This window comes from Herpailurus yagouaroundi, unplaced genomic scaffold (assembly GCF_014898765.1).
Source record: "Herpailurus yagouaroundi ecotype Mexico unplaced genomic scaffold, PumYag 140, whole genome shotgun sequence".
NCBI classification, from domain to species: Eukaryota; Metazoa; Chordata; class Mammalia; order Carnivora; family Felidae; genus Herpailurus; species Herpailurus yagouaroundi.
Genome location: NW_024412395.1, coordinates 34,455,333 through 34,476,857, shown reverse-complemented (window position 1 = coordinate 34,476,857; position 21,525 = coordinate 34,455,333). Strand labels below are relative to the sequence as shown.

Below are 21,525 nucleotides of genomic sequence, written 5' to 3'. Positions count from 1 at the left end.
AAAAAAAATAAAGGAGTGTGTGCTTGATGAAACTTACATTATGTTAACTAATGACATTTGCATGCTGCCTCCTTTGTTTTTAGTTGAACTACAAAATAGAGGGAGAGAAACGGAAGCATAAGTACACTATGGACCCTGAATTGCCTCAGTTTATTCAGGCCAAGGTCAACGCCTTGAACATGAGTGATGTGAGTATTTGGCCTGTTGCCAGTCTAATATTGCTAACATGGGCCTCCTCTTTCCAGTTCTGTATAATTCTAGCAGTGAGAATTTTAAGGAGTATGGACCTTTTGAGTCTCTGTTGGAAAGTCATTGTGAAAACATGACTGCTGGTTAAACCTGAGGCTCCTCACCCCCTCCCCTGTCCTTGGAATGTCCATTCTGCCCACCATTCCCACAGTAGGAGACATTTTCAAGGATGCAGCCTTGATAGAGCAGTATGTTGTTGGGACCATCTGACTGGCATACGTGACTGAACCCAGTTAAGGCCTCTGTATAAACTTTAAAGATTGTGCTGGGCAGGTGAGGAGATCTACTTGTCTCATGGCCGCCCACGACAAGCCTTGTGTGTAAGTTCCCTTGTTTATTAAACCTGTCACCTGCCAATCTGCAGTGGTCTCCCTCTTTGTTCGGTCTCACCTTGCCCTCCATGTATGGGGGCCAATTTTTAAATCATTCAACAGTAATGAATAGTCTGTAATAAGCACAAGTATTGATTTGTCTAATTTTTGTTTCGGTCATTAAAACTTGTATAAAAGTTTATTATTAATTTTCTTTAGAAACTCTTTTTTGCATATAAATAGCCTCTTGGGTAGTCTAGATACATAATTGGTGGTGATGTTTAAATTCACTATTATGAGTTGTTTCCTTTTGCTTTAAAAAAAAGTTGGTAAATTCTAACTTAAAAATGTAATCAAACCTGGATAAAATTGTTCATTTCTTAAAAGATGTCTTAGTCATTCTTCCTAACATTCTAGGCTCTTTTGTCTCCAAATAAAATTTTTTGGTACTCATTTCTATACTTTTGGTTTATTTAAATTTTTTTCTGCTTTTGTAAGTAATATTTAAGCATTAATTAAATCTGGGTGGTACTATATCTGAATTTTTTATTTTAGTTTTCATACATTTCTATAAGATTAAATTGCTTCATTATAAAACATACAAGAAAATTAAAGTATTACATGCTTATTATAGAAAAGTTTGAAAATGTAGAAATATATTCAAGTAGAATAATAAAATAATAAAATACTCTTTCCTTTTTTCAAGTCTCATTATAAAGCAGACTGGAAGAAAACTCTTGCTAAGGGCTATGATTTGAGACCAGATGCCATTCCAATTGTTGCTGCAAAAAGTTCAAGAAATATTGCTAGTGATGTAAGTCTAATCTGAAAGTAGAAAACTCTTCTTCTGTTTTTAAAACCTTTACATAGTATACGAGGATATATGAGGTAAATTAGGAAATAAAATAGTATTAAAATATTTCCTAACATCCTAAGTGCCAATGAATTATATTACTTTGCTTTAAAATCTTTAGAAATTCAATACAAAAAGAAAATTTTTTAAACTGTGAAAAATGTTTGGTACTCTCATTGAAGTTGGAAACTGCTTTTTATTTGAATTTTTTTTTTCAAGAAAAAAACTTTCGCATACTAAAATGTCACTAAGTCAAAAAAAGTCTCCAAGTATTTTAAAAGAATAAAATTTTTTAACATAATTTTCACAAAGAAAAAATATGATAAAATATAGGGGCACCTGGGTGGTTTAGTTGGTTAAGCACCCGACTTTGGCTCAGGTCATAATTTCATGGTCCATGGGTTCGAGACCTGCATCAGGCTCTGTGCTAACAGGTCAGAGCTTGGAGCTTGTTTCGGATTCTGTGTCTCCTTCTCTCTCTGCCCTCCCCTGCTCACACTCTCTCTGTCTCTGTCTCTGTCTCTCTCTCTCAAAAAATAAACATTAAAAAAATTTTTTAAACTGATAAAATATGGAAAACCAAGAAGAATTATAGATTTAAATGAGAGGATTTTAGTTACTTACCTACTTATTTACTTTTTATAAATTAAGTTATATTTTCTATATGAGTTGATATAATAACTTGGTAGAGTAAAAATTCATTTGGAGTTGAATATACTAATTTGTATAAGAGCTCTGCTGAAATTTACTCAGGATTACACAAGTACTTTATAAAATAATGCAGTTCTTTTTGGAATTGATTATTAAAAAATATATATACACTAAATCCTTACTAAACTTTTCAGGAACCTGTGAGAATGCTCAAAGAATCTACTTATAAATAATCTAGATGTAAACCACAAATTACCCCATTCTTAATTATCCCCAGAGCAAATCTCAAGACCCTCCATTAGAAATACTTTCCTAGTTATTTATTTAAAAATACTAAAAAACTTGGTTGTTACCTGCATTCAGACCAAATTTGGCTATTGCTTAATTTGTTACGTAAATTCAGTATAACACTTTAGTATTTCCTATAATTGACCCTATCAACCTTCTGTCTGTTTGTCTTTCTGTTTAATATAGTTCAAGTATAAAGAGGCTTATGAGAAAGCCAAAGGCAGGCAAATTGGATTTCTCAGTCTTCAGGATGATCCTAAACTGGTTCATTACATGAATGTAGCCAAAATGCAGTCAGATCGTGAGTACAAAAAGGGCTATGAAGCCAGCAAGACCAGGTATCACACACCCTTGGACATGTTCAGCGTGACAGCAGCCAAGAAATCTCAGGAGGCTGTTACCAACACCAACTACAGACAACCCTTCCACAGCTACACTCTGCTGCCTGATGCCTTGAATGTGGAGCATTCCAGGAATGCAATGCAGATCCAAAGCGATGTACGTAACAGTCAACACATTGTGGGCATAGAATTAGTTATCCGTTTCTAGCCGGTGGGAGGGACGAACAAGAAATTGGCAATTCCATTTACTTCATCTTAAACCTGGCCGGACTCACTATAATTAGGCATCCTCTCAGAATTTGGAGTTTTAGAATTTCACTCATGTGAACTATATATAGCTTTAACATTTTTGTTTTAGTTAGTGTGTGTATGTGTGTGTGTGTGTGCGTGTGTGTTAGACACAGTATATGATATATTCTGTGAAAAGCTAAGAGGTTCAAATTAGTGCAATATACTGTCTTTCCAGTGTAAAATTCTTCTACCTTTTCCTCCAAGAAAGTTAAATTTAAAAAGGAATTATTGGGTCAGGTTTTCCTGTTCAAAATCACCATGAATTCAATCACTTTGTAATTTGGTTTCTTTTCCAAAAGATGGCAGGGAATAAAAAGCAGGTTACTCTCTTTTCCCTTTTTTTTTTTCTTTTTGATAATGAGTAAATTATCTAGCCAAAGAAACTCACGCTCTGACTGTTTCTGAAATGAAAATGTCCTTTTTCAATGTAAAGAATCTATATAAATCCGACTTCACCAACTGGATGAAAGGGATCGGCTGGGTCCCAATAGAGTCACTGGAGGTGGAGAAGGCGAAGAAAGCAGGAGAGATTCTTAGTGAGAAGAAGTATCGCCAGCATCCTGAGAAGCTGAAGTTCACCTATGCCATGGACACAATGGAGCAAGCACTTAACAAAAGCAACAAACTGAATATGGATAAGGTAAGAACCCAAATGCTGGCCTCATTCCGAGCCAGCACTCAAGTCATGAGCCTGCCGGTGCCACTATAATCTTCATCAGCATTTTTAATCTTTGTGATGGTCTTGGTGGTGGTGGGAGGGGGAATTCTGTAACTTTCATCATGTCTGGAGAGCTGTCACATACACTGATCCTCAGACCATCTGTGTGCACTACTCAGAGGGTGTGACAGAACTGCAAAACTCCATGTGGTGTGAGGTTGGGGCAACATGGCATGTGTTGTTTCAGTGGAAGGAGACTCCCTTCTTTGATAGGTTTTTCCCTCGTGTGTTCAGTCTCATCACCCCATCTTCTTGCCATTTTATCCATTTCCCAATATCACATTTAATTTCTTCTATCATGGAGATGTGAGTCTGTTTCTCCTGATAGCACTTTCACATACTTGTCCTGCCTTACAGTCATGTGCCTGTCCCTCTTGTTGCAGAGGCTCTACACTGAAAAGTGGAACAAAGACAAGACCACCATTCACGTCATGCCAGACACTCCTGACATTTTGCTTTCCAGAATAAACCAAATCACCATGAGTGATGTAAGTAGATTGACAGCAACGAAGTGGGAGAGAAGGTTGGAGGGAACTAATATTTATGGGATGCCTCTCTTTTACATACCAACTGCTTCAAAATCAGGATTCCCATTCGAACCCAAATAACAAGCTGCAGGTGTTATTCTATTTTGTCATTTAGAAACTGTACAAAGCTGGCTGGGAAGAGGAGAAGAAGAAAGGATATGACCTGAGGCCTGATGCCATTCCAATAAAGGCTGCAAAAGCCTGTAGAGACATTGCCAGTGATGTAAGTACTTCCACTGGGCTTTCTTTAGGCTCAGCAAATGAGACACAAATGAGCCAAGTTCCTGTGCATATTCAAGAGCTGCAGTCAACTCTACCTAGTGTTGGTGGGATTATCATCCATGGAACACACAAGACACTTTCCTTCACCCAGTCCAAGTACCCTCTAATCATTTGTTCATTATTTGATGTAAAAAGTAACTGGGTCATGTTAAGACAAGTTGCTTTTAGAGTATTCAGATCATTTATAGGCAATTCTGGGTGAATGTAGGGATGCAATCTACACGTTTTACCCGAGGGACCCATGATCTGGCTCTTTCCTGAATTAAAGATGCACCAGGAGAAATTGTGCCTGTAGCCTTTTCTGATTAGACACCTGAGTGAGGAAAGCTGCTTTCTAAAGCACCTTAAAACAACTTACTTATGCATCTCTTTGATTAATTCTGAGATCATTTTCTTTCCATGGAGTCAAGTCTGGCAAGAAATTTGAAGTAAAAAGATTTTGTTCACGGACCCCATGAGCTTCTCTCTAATTGTACAGTAGCTCTAAAACTGTACACCTATGATAAATCTCATGGCGTCTAATGAATTACATTTTGTTCTCTTTCCTTCACTAACTTCATCACCATGCTTTCTTTCCCATCCGCAGTACAAATACAAGCAAGCCTATGAACAAGCCAAAGGGAAACACATTGGCTTCCGGAGCCTAGAGGACGACCCCAAGTTGGTGCACTTCATGCAGGTGGCCAAGATGCAGTCAGATCGGGAATATAAGAAGGCGTATGAGCAATCCAAGACCTCTTTCCACACCCCGGTGGACATGTTCAGTGTGGTGGCAGCCAAGAAGTCTCAGGAAGCAGCCACCAACACCAACTACAGAAATGTGATCCATACCTACAACATGCTTCCCGACGCCATGGGCTTTGAACTGGCCAAAAATATGATGCAGATTCAAAGTGATGTATGTGACAGCCATATCATTTGTAGAACATTTACTCTGGATAATAAGTGGATCATTAATGACCCTAAATCATTATGAAAATCCTGAAAGAAATTCATGTGTAATTTCCCACCAGATTGTTTATATATATTTTTTAACTTAGATTGAATTTATTTCTTTTAACAAAAGGGGATAAATTCTAGAAACTAAAGTCTTATTTTCCACCATTCTTGCTGTGAGGATTGTTGAATGCTGGATCCAGCAATCGCAAATGAAATTTTGTTGCAGAGAGCATGCTGAAGGAAACCTGTCTAGCAAAGAGAGTCAGAAGCATAAATGGCTCCTGATACAGAAGTAAGGGGAAAGGCAGAAAGTCAGATAACTTGGTAGCTCCTGCCCCTCACTCCTAACCAGCTTTCATTCCACTCCTTCCAACTTTGCAACTTGCTGATGAAACATTGAGGAGGTGAGGGCTGAGGCAGCTACTGGAATGAATGTGAGGAAGGGACAGAATTCAGCTAGAGAGACCATTTATTTGGTGGCTCTGAGAAGGGAATTTAAATTACAAACCAAAGGCAGGCCACACCAAGCATGTGTTTCTCTTTGGGAATATTTGAGCTGAGCTATTATGTACCCCACCCCTGGCAATTAAGTGCTCATGTAAAACCAACCATGGCAGAGTTGTAGAGGACAATATCCGAATTGGTGGGGGGGGGGGGGGGGCCACCAAAAAATTTGCACAGAGTACCAGTGAGGTTTCTGGCATACCTGAGAGAGTTGTAACAGTGGTGGGTGAGCAAAACTTACAATGAAAGAGAGAACTGGGGTCCCAGTGAGTCCTCGGTCAACCAAGGGAACTTGGGAATTTTTGTAAGAAAGGCCAGCATCATTCCTTTTCTTGAGAGAATAGTCATGTAGTAGTTTAGTTGGTATCTCTTAGCATTTTTTTCTTTAATGAAGGCATTGCGGAAAATAAATCACAAAGATACTACTGCTTGTTTTTAATTGTTCGTGCAAGAAAATGTGAAAAGATACTGTTTGGGGACAAAAAGAGTTGAAGTTTGTTACGCTGTTGGTTGAACACTTAGGGAATATTAAACACCCACTCATAGTCCTTGGAAGTTTGGGTTTCTCCTCATCCATGAACCTTTCCTCTTTTGCAGAATCAGTACAAAGCTGACTATGTTGACTTCATGAAGGGCATTGGATGGCTCCCTCTGGGCTCCCTAGAAGCTGAGAAAAACAAGAAAGCCATGGAGATTATCAGTGAAAAGAAGTACCGCCAGCACCCGGACACTCTGAAGTATTCCACTTTGATGGACTCAATGAACATGGTTCTGGCCCAGAATAATGCAAAAATTATGAATGAAGTAAGTCATTCGTAATGTGATAGTTCCTAAGCACCAGGAAAAAGCCAGGCATTCTTACTTTTGACCTATGGGTTTTGCTAATAGTTTTAGGGCATCACAATGAATGTTTATTCGACTTTGCAAAAGGAACTTGTGGTTGGGGTGCCTGGGAGGCTCAGTTGGCTAAACATTCAACTTCAGCTCGGGTCATGATCTCAGGTTCATGAGTTTGAGCCCCGAGTTGGGGTCTGTGCTGACAGCTCAGACAGAGCCTGGAGACTGTTTCAGATTCTGTGTCTCCCTCTCTCTCTGCTCCTTCCCTGCTCATGCTCTGTCTCTCTCAAAAATAAATAAACATAAAAAGTTTTTTAAAAGGGGGACTTGTGGTTAAAAAAAATGATAGAAGTCAGTCCTAATTCGTGGCCTCCCAAATGTTTAGTGAACCAGTTTTCCCCACAGACATAACAAAATAAATATGAATTGTTTCTTCTCATGCACATTTTGTAACAAAATCTTGTTTGTCTAAGATGAAGTTGAGTAGAAGTTCATGACGCTGAATCGGCACATTGTTTGCCTGATAACAACTGGGTATTGCAGCCCACCCTGTTTCCTAGCTGCTTCAGTGGAATTGAAGAAGACTCTTAGATTATGTGGCTATGGCAGCATTCGGAGCTGGGACCTTCTGTGGGCAAATCATGAGAGCAATTGTTCTCCCATCAGTAGTCCCTTGGATCATTAATTATTCCACCCTTTAGAAAAGGCTTACTGTATTTTTAAAAATTTGTTAGCCATAATAAATATTGGGACCAACAAACACATCAACCTGGTACTTCTCTAAGTTACAAATAATAAAATAATTGCAACAGCATTGTTGTGGATCACGATTTGAAATGCCATTGATTAGCAAAAGAGAAAAAAAAACTATTTGGACTTTAACATTAAACAGTTGCATAAAATTATGGTTCTACTTGTACTAGAGAGAGCTATATTACACTAAGTCTCTGAGTAAGTCCCTTGGAGTCTTCTGAGAAAGAAAACTGATTGGTCAAGATGACCGTTGCCTTTGATAGGGACTTGCCTAAAAGACAAGGCACAAATCTCAGTGCCTCTTTTTTTTTTTTTTAAACTTTTTTTTTTCAACGTTTTTATTCATTTTTGGGACAGAGAGAGACAGAGCATGAATGGGGGAGGGGCAGAGAGAGAGGGAGACACAGAATCGGAAACAGGCTCCAGGCTCTGAGCCATCAGCCCAGAGCCCGACGCGGGGCTCGAACTCACGGACCGCGAGATCGTGACCTGGCTGAAGTCGGACGCTTAACCGACTGCGCCACCCAGGCGCCCCTCTCAGTGCCTCTTTTAAGATTTAGTATTTAAACTCTCACAAGCTCACATAAACCTTTCATTTCTTTTTCAGCATTAATGATTTATTAACCATTTCAGAATAATGATGCTAAAGTAAGAATCTTCATCCTCTTATTGCAAAGTTGTGGAAATTATAGCCCAGACCTGCTGTGTGTCTTTAGGCAAGGTACATTGCTTCTCTGGGCCATAATTTCCTCAAATCTGCAACAAAAGGATTCAACTGATGACCACCAAGATATCTCTCAGTGTAGCATTTGCTATTTCTATGATTCTCATCTTGGCATCATTTTACTTTCCATCTTACATAATCTCTACTGTCTTGTTTGAATGAGTATCTTTTCCATAAAAAAAATAAAATTGAGTTAATAAAAATACTTAAAATATTGACGTGTGTATATACATATACATATATACATATGTATGTGTATATATATATATATATATATTAAATGAGCACATTTTAAGATTTGTAAATACTAACTTTCCTTTTTTCCTTTTTTTTCTTTTTTAAATTTCCAGCATCTCTACAAACAAGCATGGGAGGCTGATAAGACCAAAGTCCATATTATGCCTGATATCCCCCAGATTATTTTGGCAAAGGCAAATGCAATTAATATGAGTGATGTAAGTATAATCCCCCCTGGTTTATTTGAACCAGTATAAACAAATAAAGTAATGTCTCAACTATGAAGAATGAATGTTTTGAAAATAAGAGGAATCCACAAATGACAATCTTTCTCTTTCTAACCTTGCTTTGCTAAGAGTTGGAGCAGGCCTGTCAATGAGACTTGGGCCCAGCAGTTAGGAATCTGAAGGGCACTTGGATTTTGTTTGGGGGGCGGGTATGCCTCCTCAAACTAAGAGACCTGGTAGGAAGAGAAGGGCTTGCTCCCTCCCTCTCCCAGAAGAGAAAAAGGAAGTGAAAATCCTAGGGCTCGGTTCCTGTAGTCTCTCTACCAAGACTTTGAGATGGTCCTAAAGAGGGGGGTCTCAGGGAAAGTTAAATGGAAAGGGAAGATGAACATTTTGAAGAATTTGGAGCAAGCTCCATAACAAGGAATGTTCCACACTTAGTGTTAGAAAATGCGTAGGTGTTTTATTTCACTTCCTTTCTCAACCTAACCATAGTTGCTAGAAAATCTCCAATCCTACCAGTGTTTTTTCTTCTCTTTGAATTCCATAAGGATTTAGGATTGATGACTCCTTTTTGGATCGTAAAATCCACACAATTACATAAATAAAAGTGTCACTTGCAAAACAGTGAAGTTTTCTTTTGATCTAAGAGAATGGTTGTTTCGTAGTCTTTCCTTGACTCTTAATTGATAAAAACGTTATCAGTTAGAATCTGCTGGGCTTTAGCGGTTTTAAAAAGCATATTTACAACCAAAGAGATCATTAGCTGTTTTTCTGATGGTTTCTTGAAAATAAGCTTGGGTTTGTAATAGACTTTTTCCAAACACAATTTTGTTATTTGTAAGAACATTTAGCCATTGAACCACCAAGGAAGCATTCTGCTTAAAAATAAAAATGATGCCACAGCACTAGTGTTTACTCTTTTAAAATAAGCCCAGGCTTTTCTATTTAGAAGAAAATTATTCCCTTGCCTCTCTTTACAGAAACTCTACAAACTTTCTTTGGAAGAATCTAAAAAGAAAGGCTATGATCTCAGAACTGATGCAATTCCTATCAAAGCTGCCAAAGCCTCAAGAGATATTGCAAGTGATGTAAGTCTGCAGGAAAACACTCACCTTTGTTTTGTTTTGTTTTGTTTTCTAATTTACCAAAATAATAAGGGCTGAGTTTTGGAAACACTCAATGGATAAAATTTGGGGGGAACAAAGCATGCCTACTAACAATGGCCTCCTATTCAATGAGTACCTCTTAGGTTTGCTCTTTTGTTGTCTCTGGTATTTCTGAAAAAAACAGAATGCTAACCACATTATGACCACATATCTTTGTGCTCCCCATCTTATGAGATCTAGGTGAATTTTCTTTGAACTTCATCCCCAAGGCTGTGGCCTGTGGAAATCCAAAGCCCTTCACCAAGCTTTCCTGCAGAAAGACTTGAATTGTTCTTGCTTCCTGCCTTTTAGGAACTGTCCTCCTAACAGGGTGTCTCATTGTGTGGTATACTAGGGGTGCTGATATTTTGGACTCATGACAACTGATTATTAAATAATCAGAAATTTTGTAAGCCAGTTGTTAAATTCTTGGTAGCTTGACATCAGCCATGGTGGGAGTATTTACACCACAGAAATTGACAAACACTGCAGATGAGGGCTTTTATCCCTCCAATCGCCGGTGTGCCAACGCACCATTGCCATAACACATCACCTGTGGGAAATTCAGTTCTTTCATTTGGTTGTTTCCACAAGAAATCTGCTCACAGTGAGCACTGAGTTATTTGGGGGTAATGGGAAGAGCACATTTCAGAGCACTCTTTCCTTAGCCACTCCTGCAATGACACTTTCTCTCTCATTTTACATACTTGCTCTTCATCTTTCCTACCTGCCCATCCTGATGCCACTACTACATTGTCCTGAAATCTCCAAATTCTTTTCCCTCTATTATGCTGGAGTAATTTGGCTCCCCGAGCTCCTGCCCCCTAACTCACACACTCAAACTCACAAGAGACAGGCAGAATAAAAACTTTCCATGTATCAGGATCCTCTCTCTGTAGAAAAAAGTTGAGTGATAAATAAAACTTATTCCCCATTATGCCAGTCTTAAGGGAAAAGGAGTTCTACAAATACAAAGCTACTCTAAAACGATATCCCATAACTAAGCCTATTCTCAACCGTAAAAGCCTGGCTGATGATTTCTTAGGGCAGCATTAAACTGCTTAGAACATTCTGCTCTTTTCACTCATTTGCCCTACTGAAGTTCTCTTTGACACTAACAACAGAGTATGTGTGGAAGGCAGTGTGGTATATCATCACAGGCTCTGGGTTCTAATACTTAGTGACCTTGGCAAGCCACTCACCTCCCTGGGTCTCAGCTTACTTACTCACCTGTAACATTGGGGCAGTAATAATAACTTTGTAATCTACCTCACAACATATAGTTGTGAGTAGCAAGTTACACAAATAAATGTGAAAAATGTGTTTTATAAACTGTAGAACTCTACACAAGTATCACTTTTTATGAAATACAGAATATTGACACTAGAATGCTTCTAGTCAAAAGAACTGCTGTAACAAATAATCTAATTTTTTCACAGTATAAATACAAATACAATTATGAAAAGGAAAGGGGGAAAATGGTTGGTTTCCGTAGTCTTGAGGATGATCCCAAGTTGGTCCATTCCATGCAAGTGGCTAAGATGCAGTCTGATCGAGAGTACAAGAAAAACTATGAGAAGACAAAGACCAGCTATCACACTCCTGCTGACATGCTCAGTGTCACAGCTGCCAAGGATGCCCAAGCCAACATCACCAACACCAACTACAAGCACTTGATTCACAAGTATGTCCTCCTTCCAGATGCCATGAGCATCGAGCTGACCAGGAATATGAATCGCATACAGAGTGATGTAAGTCTCTCTTCTTTCTGGGTGATGGTTGGATTCCTAGCCCAGGAATGGAGATCACAGTCTTCTATACTTTTGTGTCTAAACTGACAAAGGTAAAGTAATTGATAAGGTGAAGGAGAATTTGTCTCTTCTCTTTATAGAATGAATACAAGCAGGACTACAATGAGTGGTACAAAGGGCTTGGCTGGAGTCCAGCTGGTTCCCTAGAAGTGGAGAAGGCCAAGAAAGCAACTGAATATGCCAGCGATCAGAAATACCGCCAGCATCCTAGCAACTTCCAGTTTAAGAAACTGACTGACTCTATGGACATGGTTCTTGCCAAGCAGAATGCACATACAATGAACAAGGTAGGCAGCCATCCTTCTATTCAGGTCCTTCCATACAGCTTCCAGGAAGGCAGGGCTAGCAGCCTCTGGTTCTTGTTTGGGGAATTTGGTTGGAGTCCACCACTTCTGGGCAGTGACAAACAGTTCCAGAGCATGTCCCTATATCATTTTCTTCTGCCGACTTCTTATTTCCCCTGTTTGGTTTTGGGTTTTTATGAGAGAGAGAGAAAGAGAGAGAGAGAGAGAGCGAGTGAGCGAGTGCATGAGCGCAAGTGCAGAGGGCAGAGGGAAAGAGAGAGAGAGAGTCAGTCTTAAGTAGGCTCCACATCCAGTACAGAGCCTGACGTGGGGCTCAATCTCACAACTGTGAGATCAGGACCTGAGCTGAAATCAAGACGTGGACACTTAACTGACTGAACCACTCAGGTGCCCCATTTCCCCTGAATCTTATCATTGAGTTACAAATCATTTGTTTTTTAAAATTATTATGTTAAGTATTTTTAATCCATTCTAGAAGATAGACCTACAATATTATTTTTAAAAAATCTGAGTTTGTTTTTAGTGTCTTTTCTGAATCATAAGCGACTTTAGTTACTAAAATTAATCTAATTCAAATTGAGTGCATTCAAATGCTCTGTTAAGTTTTTTTCTTTCCGGTGGGTTCTAAAAAGCTATTCAAATTTCAAATGTCTTTTTTCCCCCTAACTTCCTAGCACTTATATACCATTGACTGGAACAAAGATAAAACCAAGATTCATGTGATGCCAGATACACCAGATATTTTACAAGCCAAGCAGAATCAAGCTATGTATAGCCAGGTAAAGTTATATAAAAATTTGGCTTAAAACTAATTAAACTTATTAAATGATGTAATGGTAAATAATTGATGTAAATGCAGAAGGAATGGAAATGAATGACTCACACTGGCTAACTAGAGATGCTGCAAAATATGGCGGTTAAAAGGAAGGGCTTTAGCCGTGACTCTTTTGCTCCATGGAGAGAGGCACTGTGCCCGTGTAATTTATCTCCATACTCCTTGTACTTGGCACAGAGTAGGAAATCAATAAATAATTGTTGAAAGAAAAAAATTGCATCAGACAGACCTTCTTTGGGTTTTGGCTTTTATGAATTATATAACATTGGGTCTAAGCCTTAGTTTCCTCATTCCTAAAATTGGGACCATAATAATGCTTATGACATTAAATTAAATTGCTGTGAAGACCAAATGAGAAATTTCCATGGAAGGCTCTCCACACAGTACCTGTGTTGAACACACACTAAGTCTGGATGACTTACAACTATTTTTATTATTATCCAGTTTTAACCCCCTTGTATCTATTCAATAAATTTCATGCATAAAGATGAATTCATTTATTGTGCCTCATAAAAGGCTTTTCAGTATCTACTACTTTTATCACTTAGATAATCAAAATTTTGTTACCTTTTTTTGGTTACCAATTTTTTTCACATCTGTGATTCAAATAGTGAGCCCAGACTGTACTTAACAGCAGGAGGAAAGTACCTAATATACTTGATATGCCCATATTGTGTCTGAACAGAAAAGCAACTCTAAAATTGTATATGTATCTCATAACTGAGTGTATTCTCAGAGTCAGAAAATTGAAGCAAAATCCTGTAATGCTAAGTCAGTGCTTCATAAAAACAGCTTCATTTGTTTTTATCCATATCTTTAGAGATAAGGGAGATGATAGAATCTGATGTCTACTCTCTAGGTAAATTGTTATTCAGTAATTCATTGGGGTTTTAGTATATACTGAATAATGCTAAATTATTTAATTTCCAGAAACTCTATAAACTTGGATGGGAAGAAGCTTTGAAGAAAGGATATGATCTCCCAGTTGATGCAATTTCTGTGCAGATGGCCAAAGCTTCAAGAGACATCGTTAGCGATGTAAGTACTTGTTTGGCTTTTATGATATGTTATCTGAATCAGGTATCTTAATGCTGGTAACTATTTTTACAGATGGGCCTTACCTTTCAAAATGTAATACTATTTCTTCATCTTCTCCTATCCTCTCAGTTTACCAAAAATTCACTTTTCTTTCTTACTGATCCAGTATCAAAGAAAGGGTTTCTTGAATAGAGGTTGAGTCAGAGGACCTATAAGAGCCATTATCACACTAACAATGAAGCAACAGAAAGACAAATAAAGAAACTGATCCCATTCACAATTGCACCAAGAAGCATAAAATACCTAGGAATAAATCTAACCAAAGATGTAAAAGATCTGTATGCTGAAAACTATAGAAAGCTTATGAAGGTAATTGAAGAAGATTTAAAGAAATGGAAAGACATTCCCTGCTCGTGGATTGGAAGAATAAATATTGTCAAAATGTCAATACTACCCAAAGCTATCTACACATTCAAGGCAATCCCAATCAAAATTGCACCAGCATTCTTCTCGAAACTAGAGCAAGCAATCCTAAAATTCATATGGAACCACAAAAGGCCCCGAATAGCCAAAGTAATTTTGAAGAAGAAGACCAAAAGCAGGAGGCATCACACTCCCAGACTTTAGCCTCTACTACAAAGCTGTCATCATCAAGACAGCATGGTATTGGCACAAAAACAGACACATAGACCAATGGAATAGAATAGAAACCCCAGAACTAGACCCACAAACATATGGCCAACTAATCTTTGACAAAGCACGAAAGAACATCCAATGGAAAAAAGACAGTCTCTTTAACAAATGGTGCTGGGAGAACTGGACAGCAACATGCAGAAGGTTGAAACTAGACCACTTTCTCACACCATTCACAAAAATAAACTCAAAATGGATCAAGGACCTGAATGTGAGACAGGAAACCATCAAAACCCTAGAGGAGAAAGCAGGAAAAGACCTCTCTGACGTCAGCTGTAGCAATCTCCTACTCGACACATCTCCAAAGGCAAGGGAATTAAAAGCAAAAATGAATTACTGGGACCTTATGAAGATAAAAAGCTTCTGCACAGCAAGGGAAACAACTAACAAAACTAAAAGGCAACCAACGGAATGGGAAAAGATATTTGCAAATGACATATCGGACAAAGGGCTAGTATCCAAAATCTATAAAGAGCTCACCAAACTCCACACCCGAAAAGCAAATAACCCAGTGAAGAAATGGGCAGAAAACATGAATAGACACTTCTCTAGAGAAGACATCCGGATGGCCAACAGGCACATGAAAAGATGCTCAACGTCGCTCCTTATCAGGGAAATACAAATCAAAACCACACTCAGATATCACCTCACGCCAGTCAGAGTGGCCAAAATGAACAAATCAGGAGACTATAGATGCTGGAGAGGATGTGGAGAAACGGGAACCCTCTTGCACTGTTGGTGGGAATGCAAATTGGTGCAGCCGCTCTGGAAAGCAGTGTGGAGGTTCCTCAGAAAATTAAAAATAGACCTACCCTATGACCCAGCAATAGCACTGCTAGGAATTTACCCAAGGGATACAGGAGTACTGATGCATAGGGACACTTGTACCCCAATGTTTATAGCAGCACTCTCAACAATAGCCAAATTGTGGAAAGAGCCTAAATGTCCATCAACTGATGAACGGATAAAGAAATTGTGGTTTATATACACAATGGAGTACTACGTGGCAATGAGAAAGAACAAAATATGGCCCTTTGTAGCAACGTGGATGGAACTGGAGAGTGTGATGCTAAGTGAAATAAGCCATACAGAGAAAGACAGATACCATATGTTTTCACTCTTATGTGGATCCTGAGAAACTTAACAGAAACCCATGGGGGAGGGGAAGGAAAAAAAAAAAAAGAGGTTGGAGTGGGAGAGAGCCAAAGCATAAGAGACTGTTAAAAACTGAGAACAAACTGAGGGTTGATGGGGGTGGGAGGGAGGGGAGGGTGGGTAATGGGTATTGAGGAGGGCACCTTTTGGGATGAGCACTGGGTGTTGTATGGAAACCAATTTGACAATAAATTTCATATATTGAAAAAAAAAGAGCCATTATCCTAAGATGCTATGTTTGTAGACATTACAAAGAAACCAGAGATTTCAGTTTTCCCCTGCTTGCCTGAAAACAATTTCCTGTTTTCTATTTGTCTATTTTAGACAAATCCAAAGTGCCAGTTAATAAATCAAACTCAACAACCTGATGTTGATAAATTTTTATATGCACATATTTAAAAACTAGCTGCCAGTTATTTTTATTTAACCCATTCTTGCATGTAAATAATTCTAAAATAGCTAGGGGCATAGAAAATTCAGGAAGTTTCAGGAATTTAGGTTTAAGGTCCAGAGGGCTTAACTTTCTGTTGGGTATTTGTTCTCCAAGGCCACTTTTTGTTATGATTGAAAAGGGTAGTTAATTTGGTAAATAAATTAGGTGTAATTCCTATTGACTAATTAAGTGTTTATGAATATTTGACTTAGATATTCTGTGTATAGATAAACATGTCATTATGTTAATTCTAAGAATTAGCCTCAAAAAATCCAGAGAAATTTGGAATTTCAGAGGGAAGAACTACCTCTTAAAATCTTTAAAATAAAACAAGGATTTGGGCTGGAGAAAGTATGTCTAAAGACAGCACCATGAATTCTAAGAATATAAGGGCAAATTCTGTTTACTTTTTTCAAGTTTTAATTTAAATTCTAGTTGGTTATCATATATGGTAAAACTGGTTTCAGGTGTAGAAATTAGTGATTTATCACTTACATGTAACACCCAGTGACTCTCTTTAAAATCAGTTAATTTGTGGCATTCCAGAAATGTTAGAAATTAATTAGATGATTTATTATTACTTATTGGCTTGCGGGTCAATTCCTTATTTAAGTGAATCGATATACTGATGAACCTACAGCAATAATGATGCTTGAATGTTCCCCCAGGAACATTTAATGTTATGTACTCCCCATTAGGTGATGATTTAGAAACTGAAGAAATAGCATCACTGATTTTCTCACTACACATTTGATAGGACCTAATTTCTTAGGTAATCTTTTGAAATCTTCCCCTAAAATTAACTTTAAGTGAATTTTCCCCCCTATTGTAGAGATTATATCTCCTCTCAGTTTCAAATGGTTTTCATATTCTATAAAATTTAAGGAAATTAGAGCTATTTTTATGCATACTTAATTTAATAAATTAGAATCATAGATTTTGGTTAGAGGATAACATGAAGGCTATTTAATTCAGTCTCCTACTCAGTGTCCTGCCTTCTCTCCATCTCCAAAAGATGGCCGTCTGGTCTATGGATACATATACATATAAGAATTTTGTCCTTCAGGGCAGGTCATTTCCTTGTTAGAGCATCTCTAATTTTTATTATATAGTTCCCTATTTTCAACTTGAATAAGTTATCAACCAACTCTAGTTCTGTGTTCTGGAACATCACAAAAGAAGTTATTTCCTCTGCCACCTGATATCTCTTCATATTACAAGTTTCTTATTCTTCTTTGGTTTTAGAGTTATAAGTCCTACAATATTCTGAATATTCAATATTCTTTAAAAGTCCTTCACTCTACCTGTGATTATATTTTTTTTCATTACCCCTCTCAAGATTGGGCCCCAAAATGTAGTGTTGTTTTCTTGTTATAAGAGGTCAGGTCAGAGTAAATGAGCTTTTTTCTTCTTTTTTAATTTTTTTAAAATAAAATTTTTAAAAATATTTATTTTGGGAAGAGAGAGAGACAGAGTGCAAGCAGAGGAGAGGCAGAGAGAGAGGGAGACACAGAATCTGAAGCAGGTTCCAGGCTCTGAGCTGTCAGCACAGAGCCCGACATGGGGCTTGAACTCCTGAACTGTGAGATCATGACCCGAGCTGAAGTCAGAAGCTTAACCAACTGAGCCACCCAGGAATACCCACAGTAAATGAGTTTCTGACCTGCTTTTATCTGTGCCCCTACAGAATCCATGACATTACTTTTATAAGAAATTTTATAAGATTGCCCATATCAAGCTTATAGTCAACTTAAATTTCTGGGTATTTTTAATATACATAACCATGAAGCTGGGTAGAACCCAAGAGAGTAGAACCTAACTCCATGAAATGTAACGTGTGCTGGGCATCTAGCATCAAGTAAATGCTATCATTACTGTCATATTATTGTCACTATTACTACTGTCATCCAGCATTAATGCAGGTTTTTCCCAATTGATCTAAATACTGGATTTCACTTTTCTTAAATTTATGTAATTCATTTTGACACATCTTAGCAATATGTTGAGGTCTTGTGGAGTTTTCTTTCTAATCTAATATATTTAGCTATTTTTAGCTACATGTGCATGAAGATATGGATCCTGAACAGGACAAGTTTATAGGACATAACCATATGGCAAACCACGAAAAATCCTACTGCTTAATAAATTAATCTATGCTATTAGGCTTGTTCGTAAAATCCTGAACCTTCCTTGTTTTTCTGCCATTCAGCCCATACCTTTCCATCACTTCCATAAAGCTATCACAAGAGCTTTACCTTTGTTTATCACAAATATTACCTTGAGGTCAATATACACAATGTCTAGCATATCATGGCATATATTTTTTATCTTAACCTCTCTTGATAATGAACTATGTTGCATTTTTTTTTTAGAAGCCTCTAGGTCAGTTTTCATATTTCTTACTAAGTTAACATGGACATCGCTTTTCTCACTTCAGTTTTGGAAAATAAACATGCAAATAAAGCAAATTGAGTTTTTAAGCTCAAATTGTTGAGCTTCACTTGACCTCTGTTTTTGCTAATAAAAGAACTGTTTCCTTTGATTTCAGTTTAAATACAAACAAGGCTACCGCAAACAACTTGGCCACCATATTGGATTCCGGAGCCTGCAAGATGATCCAAAGCTTGTATTGTCCATGAATGTAGCCAAGATGCAGAGTGAAAGAGAATACAAGAAGGACTTTGAGAAGTGGAAGACCAAGTTCAGCAGCCCAGTGGACATGTTAGGAGTGGTGCTGGCCAAGAAATGCCAGGCCTTAGTCAGTGATGTGGACTACAGGAACCACCTGCATCAGTGGACGTGCCTGCCTGACCAGAACGATGTTATTCAAGCTAAAAAAGTTTATCAACTACAGAGTGAGGTCAGTTTATTTTTAATTCAATAGCTTATATGTTGCCATTTGAGTAGCTATTTAGTCAGAGACAGAGAGTAAAAAGAGGAATTATTGTTGAATATCTAAAGTGCATCTGTTTGTAATACATAGAATCACTTGAGTTGTAGGTCCAGATGAGGATGGGGTTTTGATGGAGTGCCTTGTATTTTCACAGAATCTGTATAAGTCTGACCTTGAGTGGCTGAGAGGCATAGGATGGAGTCCCCTGGGTTCTTTGGAGGCAGAAAAGAACAAACGGGCTTCAGAAATCATCAGTGAGAAGAAATACCGTCAGCCTCCAGACAGAAACAAGTTCACCAGCATTCCTGATGCCATGGACATAGTTCTGGCAAAGACAAATGCCAAAAATAGGAGTGATGTGAGTAACTCTTTAGAAATAAAGAGGAAAATTTATAGTACCTGGTACCTGGTAGGAGCTCAGTAACATTTGCTTAATTAATTAGTAGAATAGCATAGCATATCATACCGCATGGCACAACATAGCATAATGTTTAATACGTGGTTGCTTCATTTGAATTATCAACTACCCTGTACTGGATCATGTAAAATGAGTTAGTACCAATTTTTGTCACCTAAAGCTTTCTTTCTTATTTACTTGCCTTTTCTCTATTTATCCATCCATCCATCCATCCATTATGAAAATGAGAAAACTATTGAACATACTTTTTTTCTTTGAAATTTGAATGCATTAAAGACCTAGATTTTGTGTTGTTGTTGGGACAGAGTGCTGAGAGGGCAGTATATTGAGTACTTTGCACAAATGCAGTAGAACTGTTAAAAAGAGTGTATTTTCTGCCAGGTGATTATAATGCATCTTGTTAAGCCGAATCAAGACAAGTAAAGAAGACATACACATATACATATGCATACACATGTACATATATGTATACATATCATATGTGTGTGTATCCCACCTTCAAGTTATTTCCTTCGCCAGCACTGACACCAGTGTCTAGCATGTAACTCTCAATATTTATTGAATAAAATAAATGAAAGATAGTAGTGCAGAGTAATTCAATGCCAAGAAGGGGAAAGATTACTCATCATTGTTCATTGAGAAGCATAACTCTGAAAATTACAGAAAGTTGAATTATGTGCACTGAGATTCTGGAACTGATAAGAAAATTTAAATTTATGTATAATAATTGGGTCTTAGAAGAATCTGAATACTTACAATATCTATATATTTTACACATACCATATAAGTGTTTATATAAAACTCATAACTAGTTTATAATAAGCATTTGATCAATTGTAGCTGCTCTTTTCCCAATCACCCCCTCACAGACTCACAATGTTTACACCCAAAATCTATAATAAATGCTAACCTGTTAGTTTTATTATAAATATTCAAGTTTTCATCTCTTCTCTCTGTTTTTATGATGGCAACTTGAATCCAGCAAGCTAATAAAGCAACAAATTTATGTAAAACATCTCCCCTTTTGGAATCCAAGTTTCTTTCTCTCCATGAAGCAGAGCTGTTTAGAGAGCTCTAAACTAATAAGGTGGCCAAGAGAAAAACCCTCAGTCATGAAGTTTATCAACATTAAGGTCTCACAACAGACCTCTTCAGCAGTGTGCCCTGGTTGTAGGAAGGCTAAGACACTGATCCCCTCAGGCCTCAGAAGAGGGCCACTTGATCCTTGAGCCTACTATCTGTCCTTTTGAATAGACCCATACTTCTATCTCCGTATAAACAAATATTAGCATTTTCTCTGTTTTTCAGGGATCAGGGCAGGGGTTGTGGTGAAAGTGACACATGCCATTGAGGAAATGGTCCCGTTTAGTGGTCCTCAGCCAGGTATATTTTTGTCCCACAGGGGACATTTGGCAATACCTAGAGACCGTTGCTGTTGTCACAACTTGAGGGTGGCATGCTACTGGCATCTAGTGGATAGAAGTCAGGGATGCTGCTAAACATTACAGAAATGTACAGAACAGCACGCCTGCAACCAGGAATCCTCCAGTATACAACACCAGTAGTGCTGAGGCTGAGAATCTCTGGTCTTAATCGGAAAGGTTAGCGCATAACCAGGATAAGCGTATGTGCAAATTCACAAGCCTTGCTTTGTTTTGGTCCTGAAGATCTTAATCAGCTTCTCTGGACTATGTAGTAAGCATGTTCCAGAAGGAGAAAAGTACCAGCTCCTGTACCCCACGCTGCATGCCTCAAGGGGAAATTGGCAAGTCCAAAAAACCAGTGAGAGTTCTAAAATTGTGTATATTGAAATAATTTCAAGTATACAGAAAAGTTGCAAAAATAGTACAAATAACATACATATATATATGAATATAAATATAATTATGTATATATATGTATCTTCACCCCAGTTCTCCAATTGTTAGCATTTATCACATTTGCGTCCCCCCCACTTTCCCTCCTTATTTTTCTTTCATAAATATGTAAGTTGCTTTATGATGCCTCTCTATCCCTATTTCAGTGTGCATTTCCTGAAAACGAGAACATTTCTCTCACCTAACC

At 37.9% G+C, this 21,525-nt stretch overlaps 1 protein-coding gene across 31 annotated transcripts in view; it reads left to right on the top strand.

Moving 5' to 3' along the window:
* NEB (nebulin) overlaps positions 1–21,525 on the top strand; it is a 215,745-nt gene that overhangs the window by 55,443 nt on the left and 138,777 nt on the right. For all 31 annotated transcript variants that reach the window (XM_040475065.1, XM_040475064.1, XM_040475070.1 and 28 more), the window contains 16 exons: positions 84–188; positions 1,267–1,374; positions 2,539–2,850; positions 3,418–3,624; positions 4,086–4,190; positions 4,345–4,452; positions 5,098–5,409; positions 6,552–6,758; positions 8,619–8,723; positions 9,716–9,823; positions 11,320–11,631; positions 11,772–11,978; positions 12,671–12,775; positions 13,762–13,869; positions 18,699–19,010; positions 19,198–19,401. In XM_040475065.1, coding sequence (XP_040330999.1) covers positions 84–188; positions 1,267–1,374; positions 2,539–2,850; positions 3,418–3,624; positions 4,086–4,190; positions 4,345–4,452; positions 5,098–5,409; positions 6,552–6,758; positions 8,619–8,723; positions 9,716–9,823; positions 11,320–11,631; positions 11,772–11,978; positions 12,671–12,775; positions 13,762–13,869; positions 18,699–19,010; positions 19,198–19,401 — 2,925 coding nt within the window. The remainder of the gene's footprint in view (positions 1–83; positions 189–1,266; positions 1,375–2,538; positions 2,851–3,417; positions 3,625–4,085; positions 4,191–4,344; positions 4,453–5,097; positions 5,410–6,551; positions 6,759–8,618; positions 8,724–9,715; positions 9,824–11,319; positions 11,632–11,771; positions 11,979–12,670; positions 12,776–13,761; positions 13,870–18,698; positions 19,011–19,197; positions 19,402–21,525) is intronic.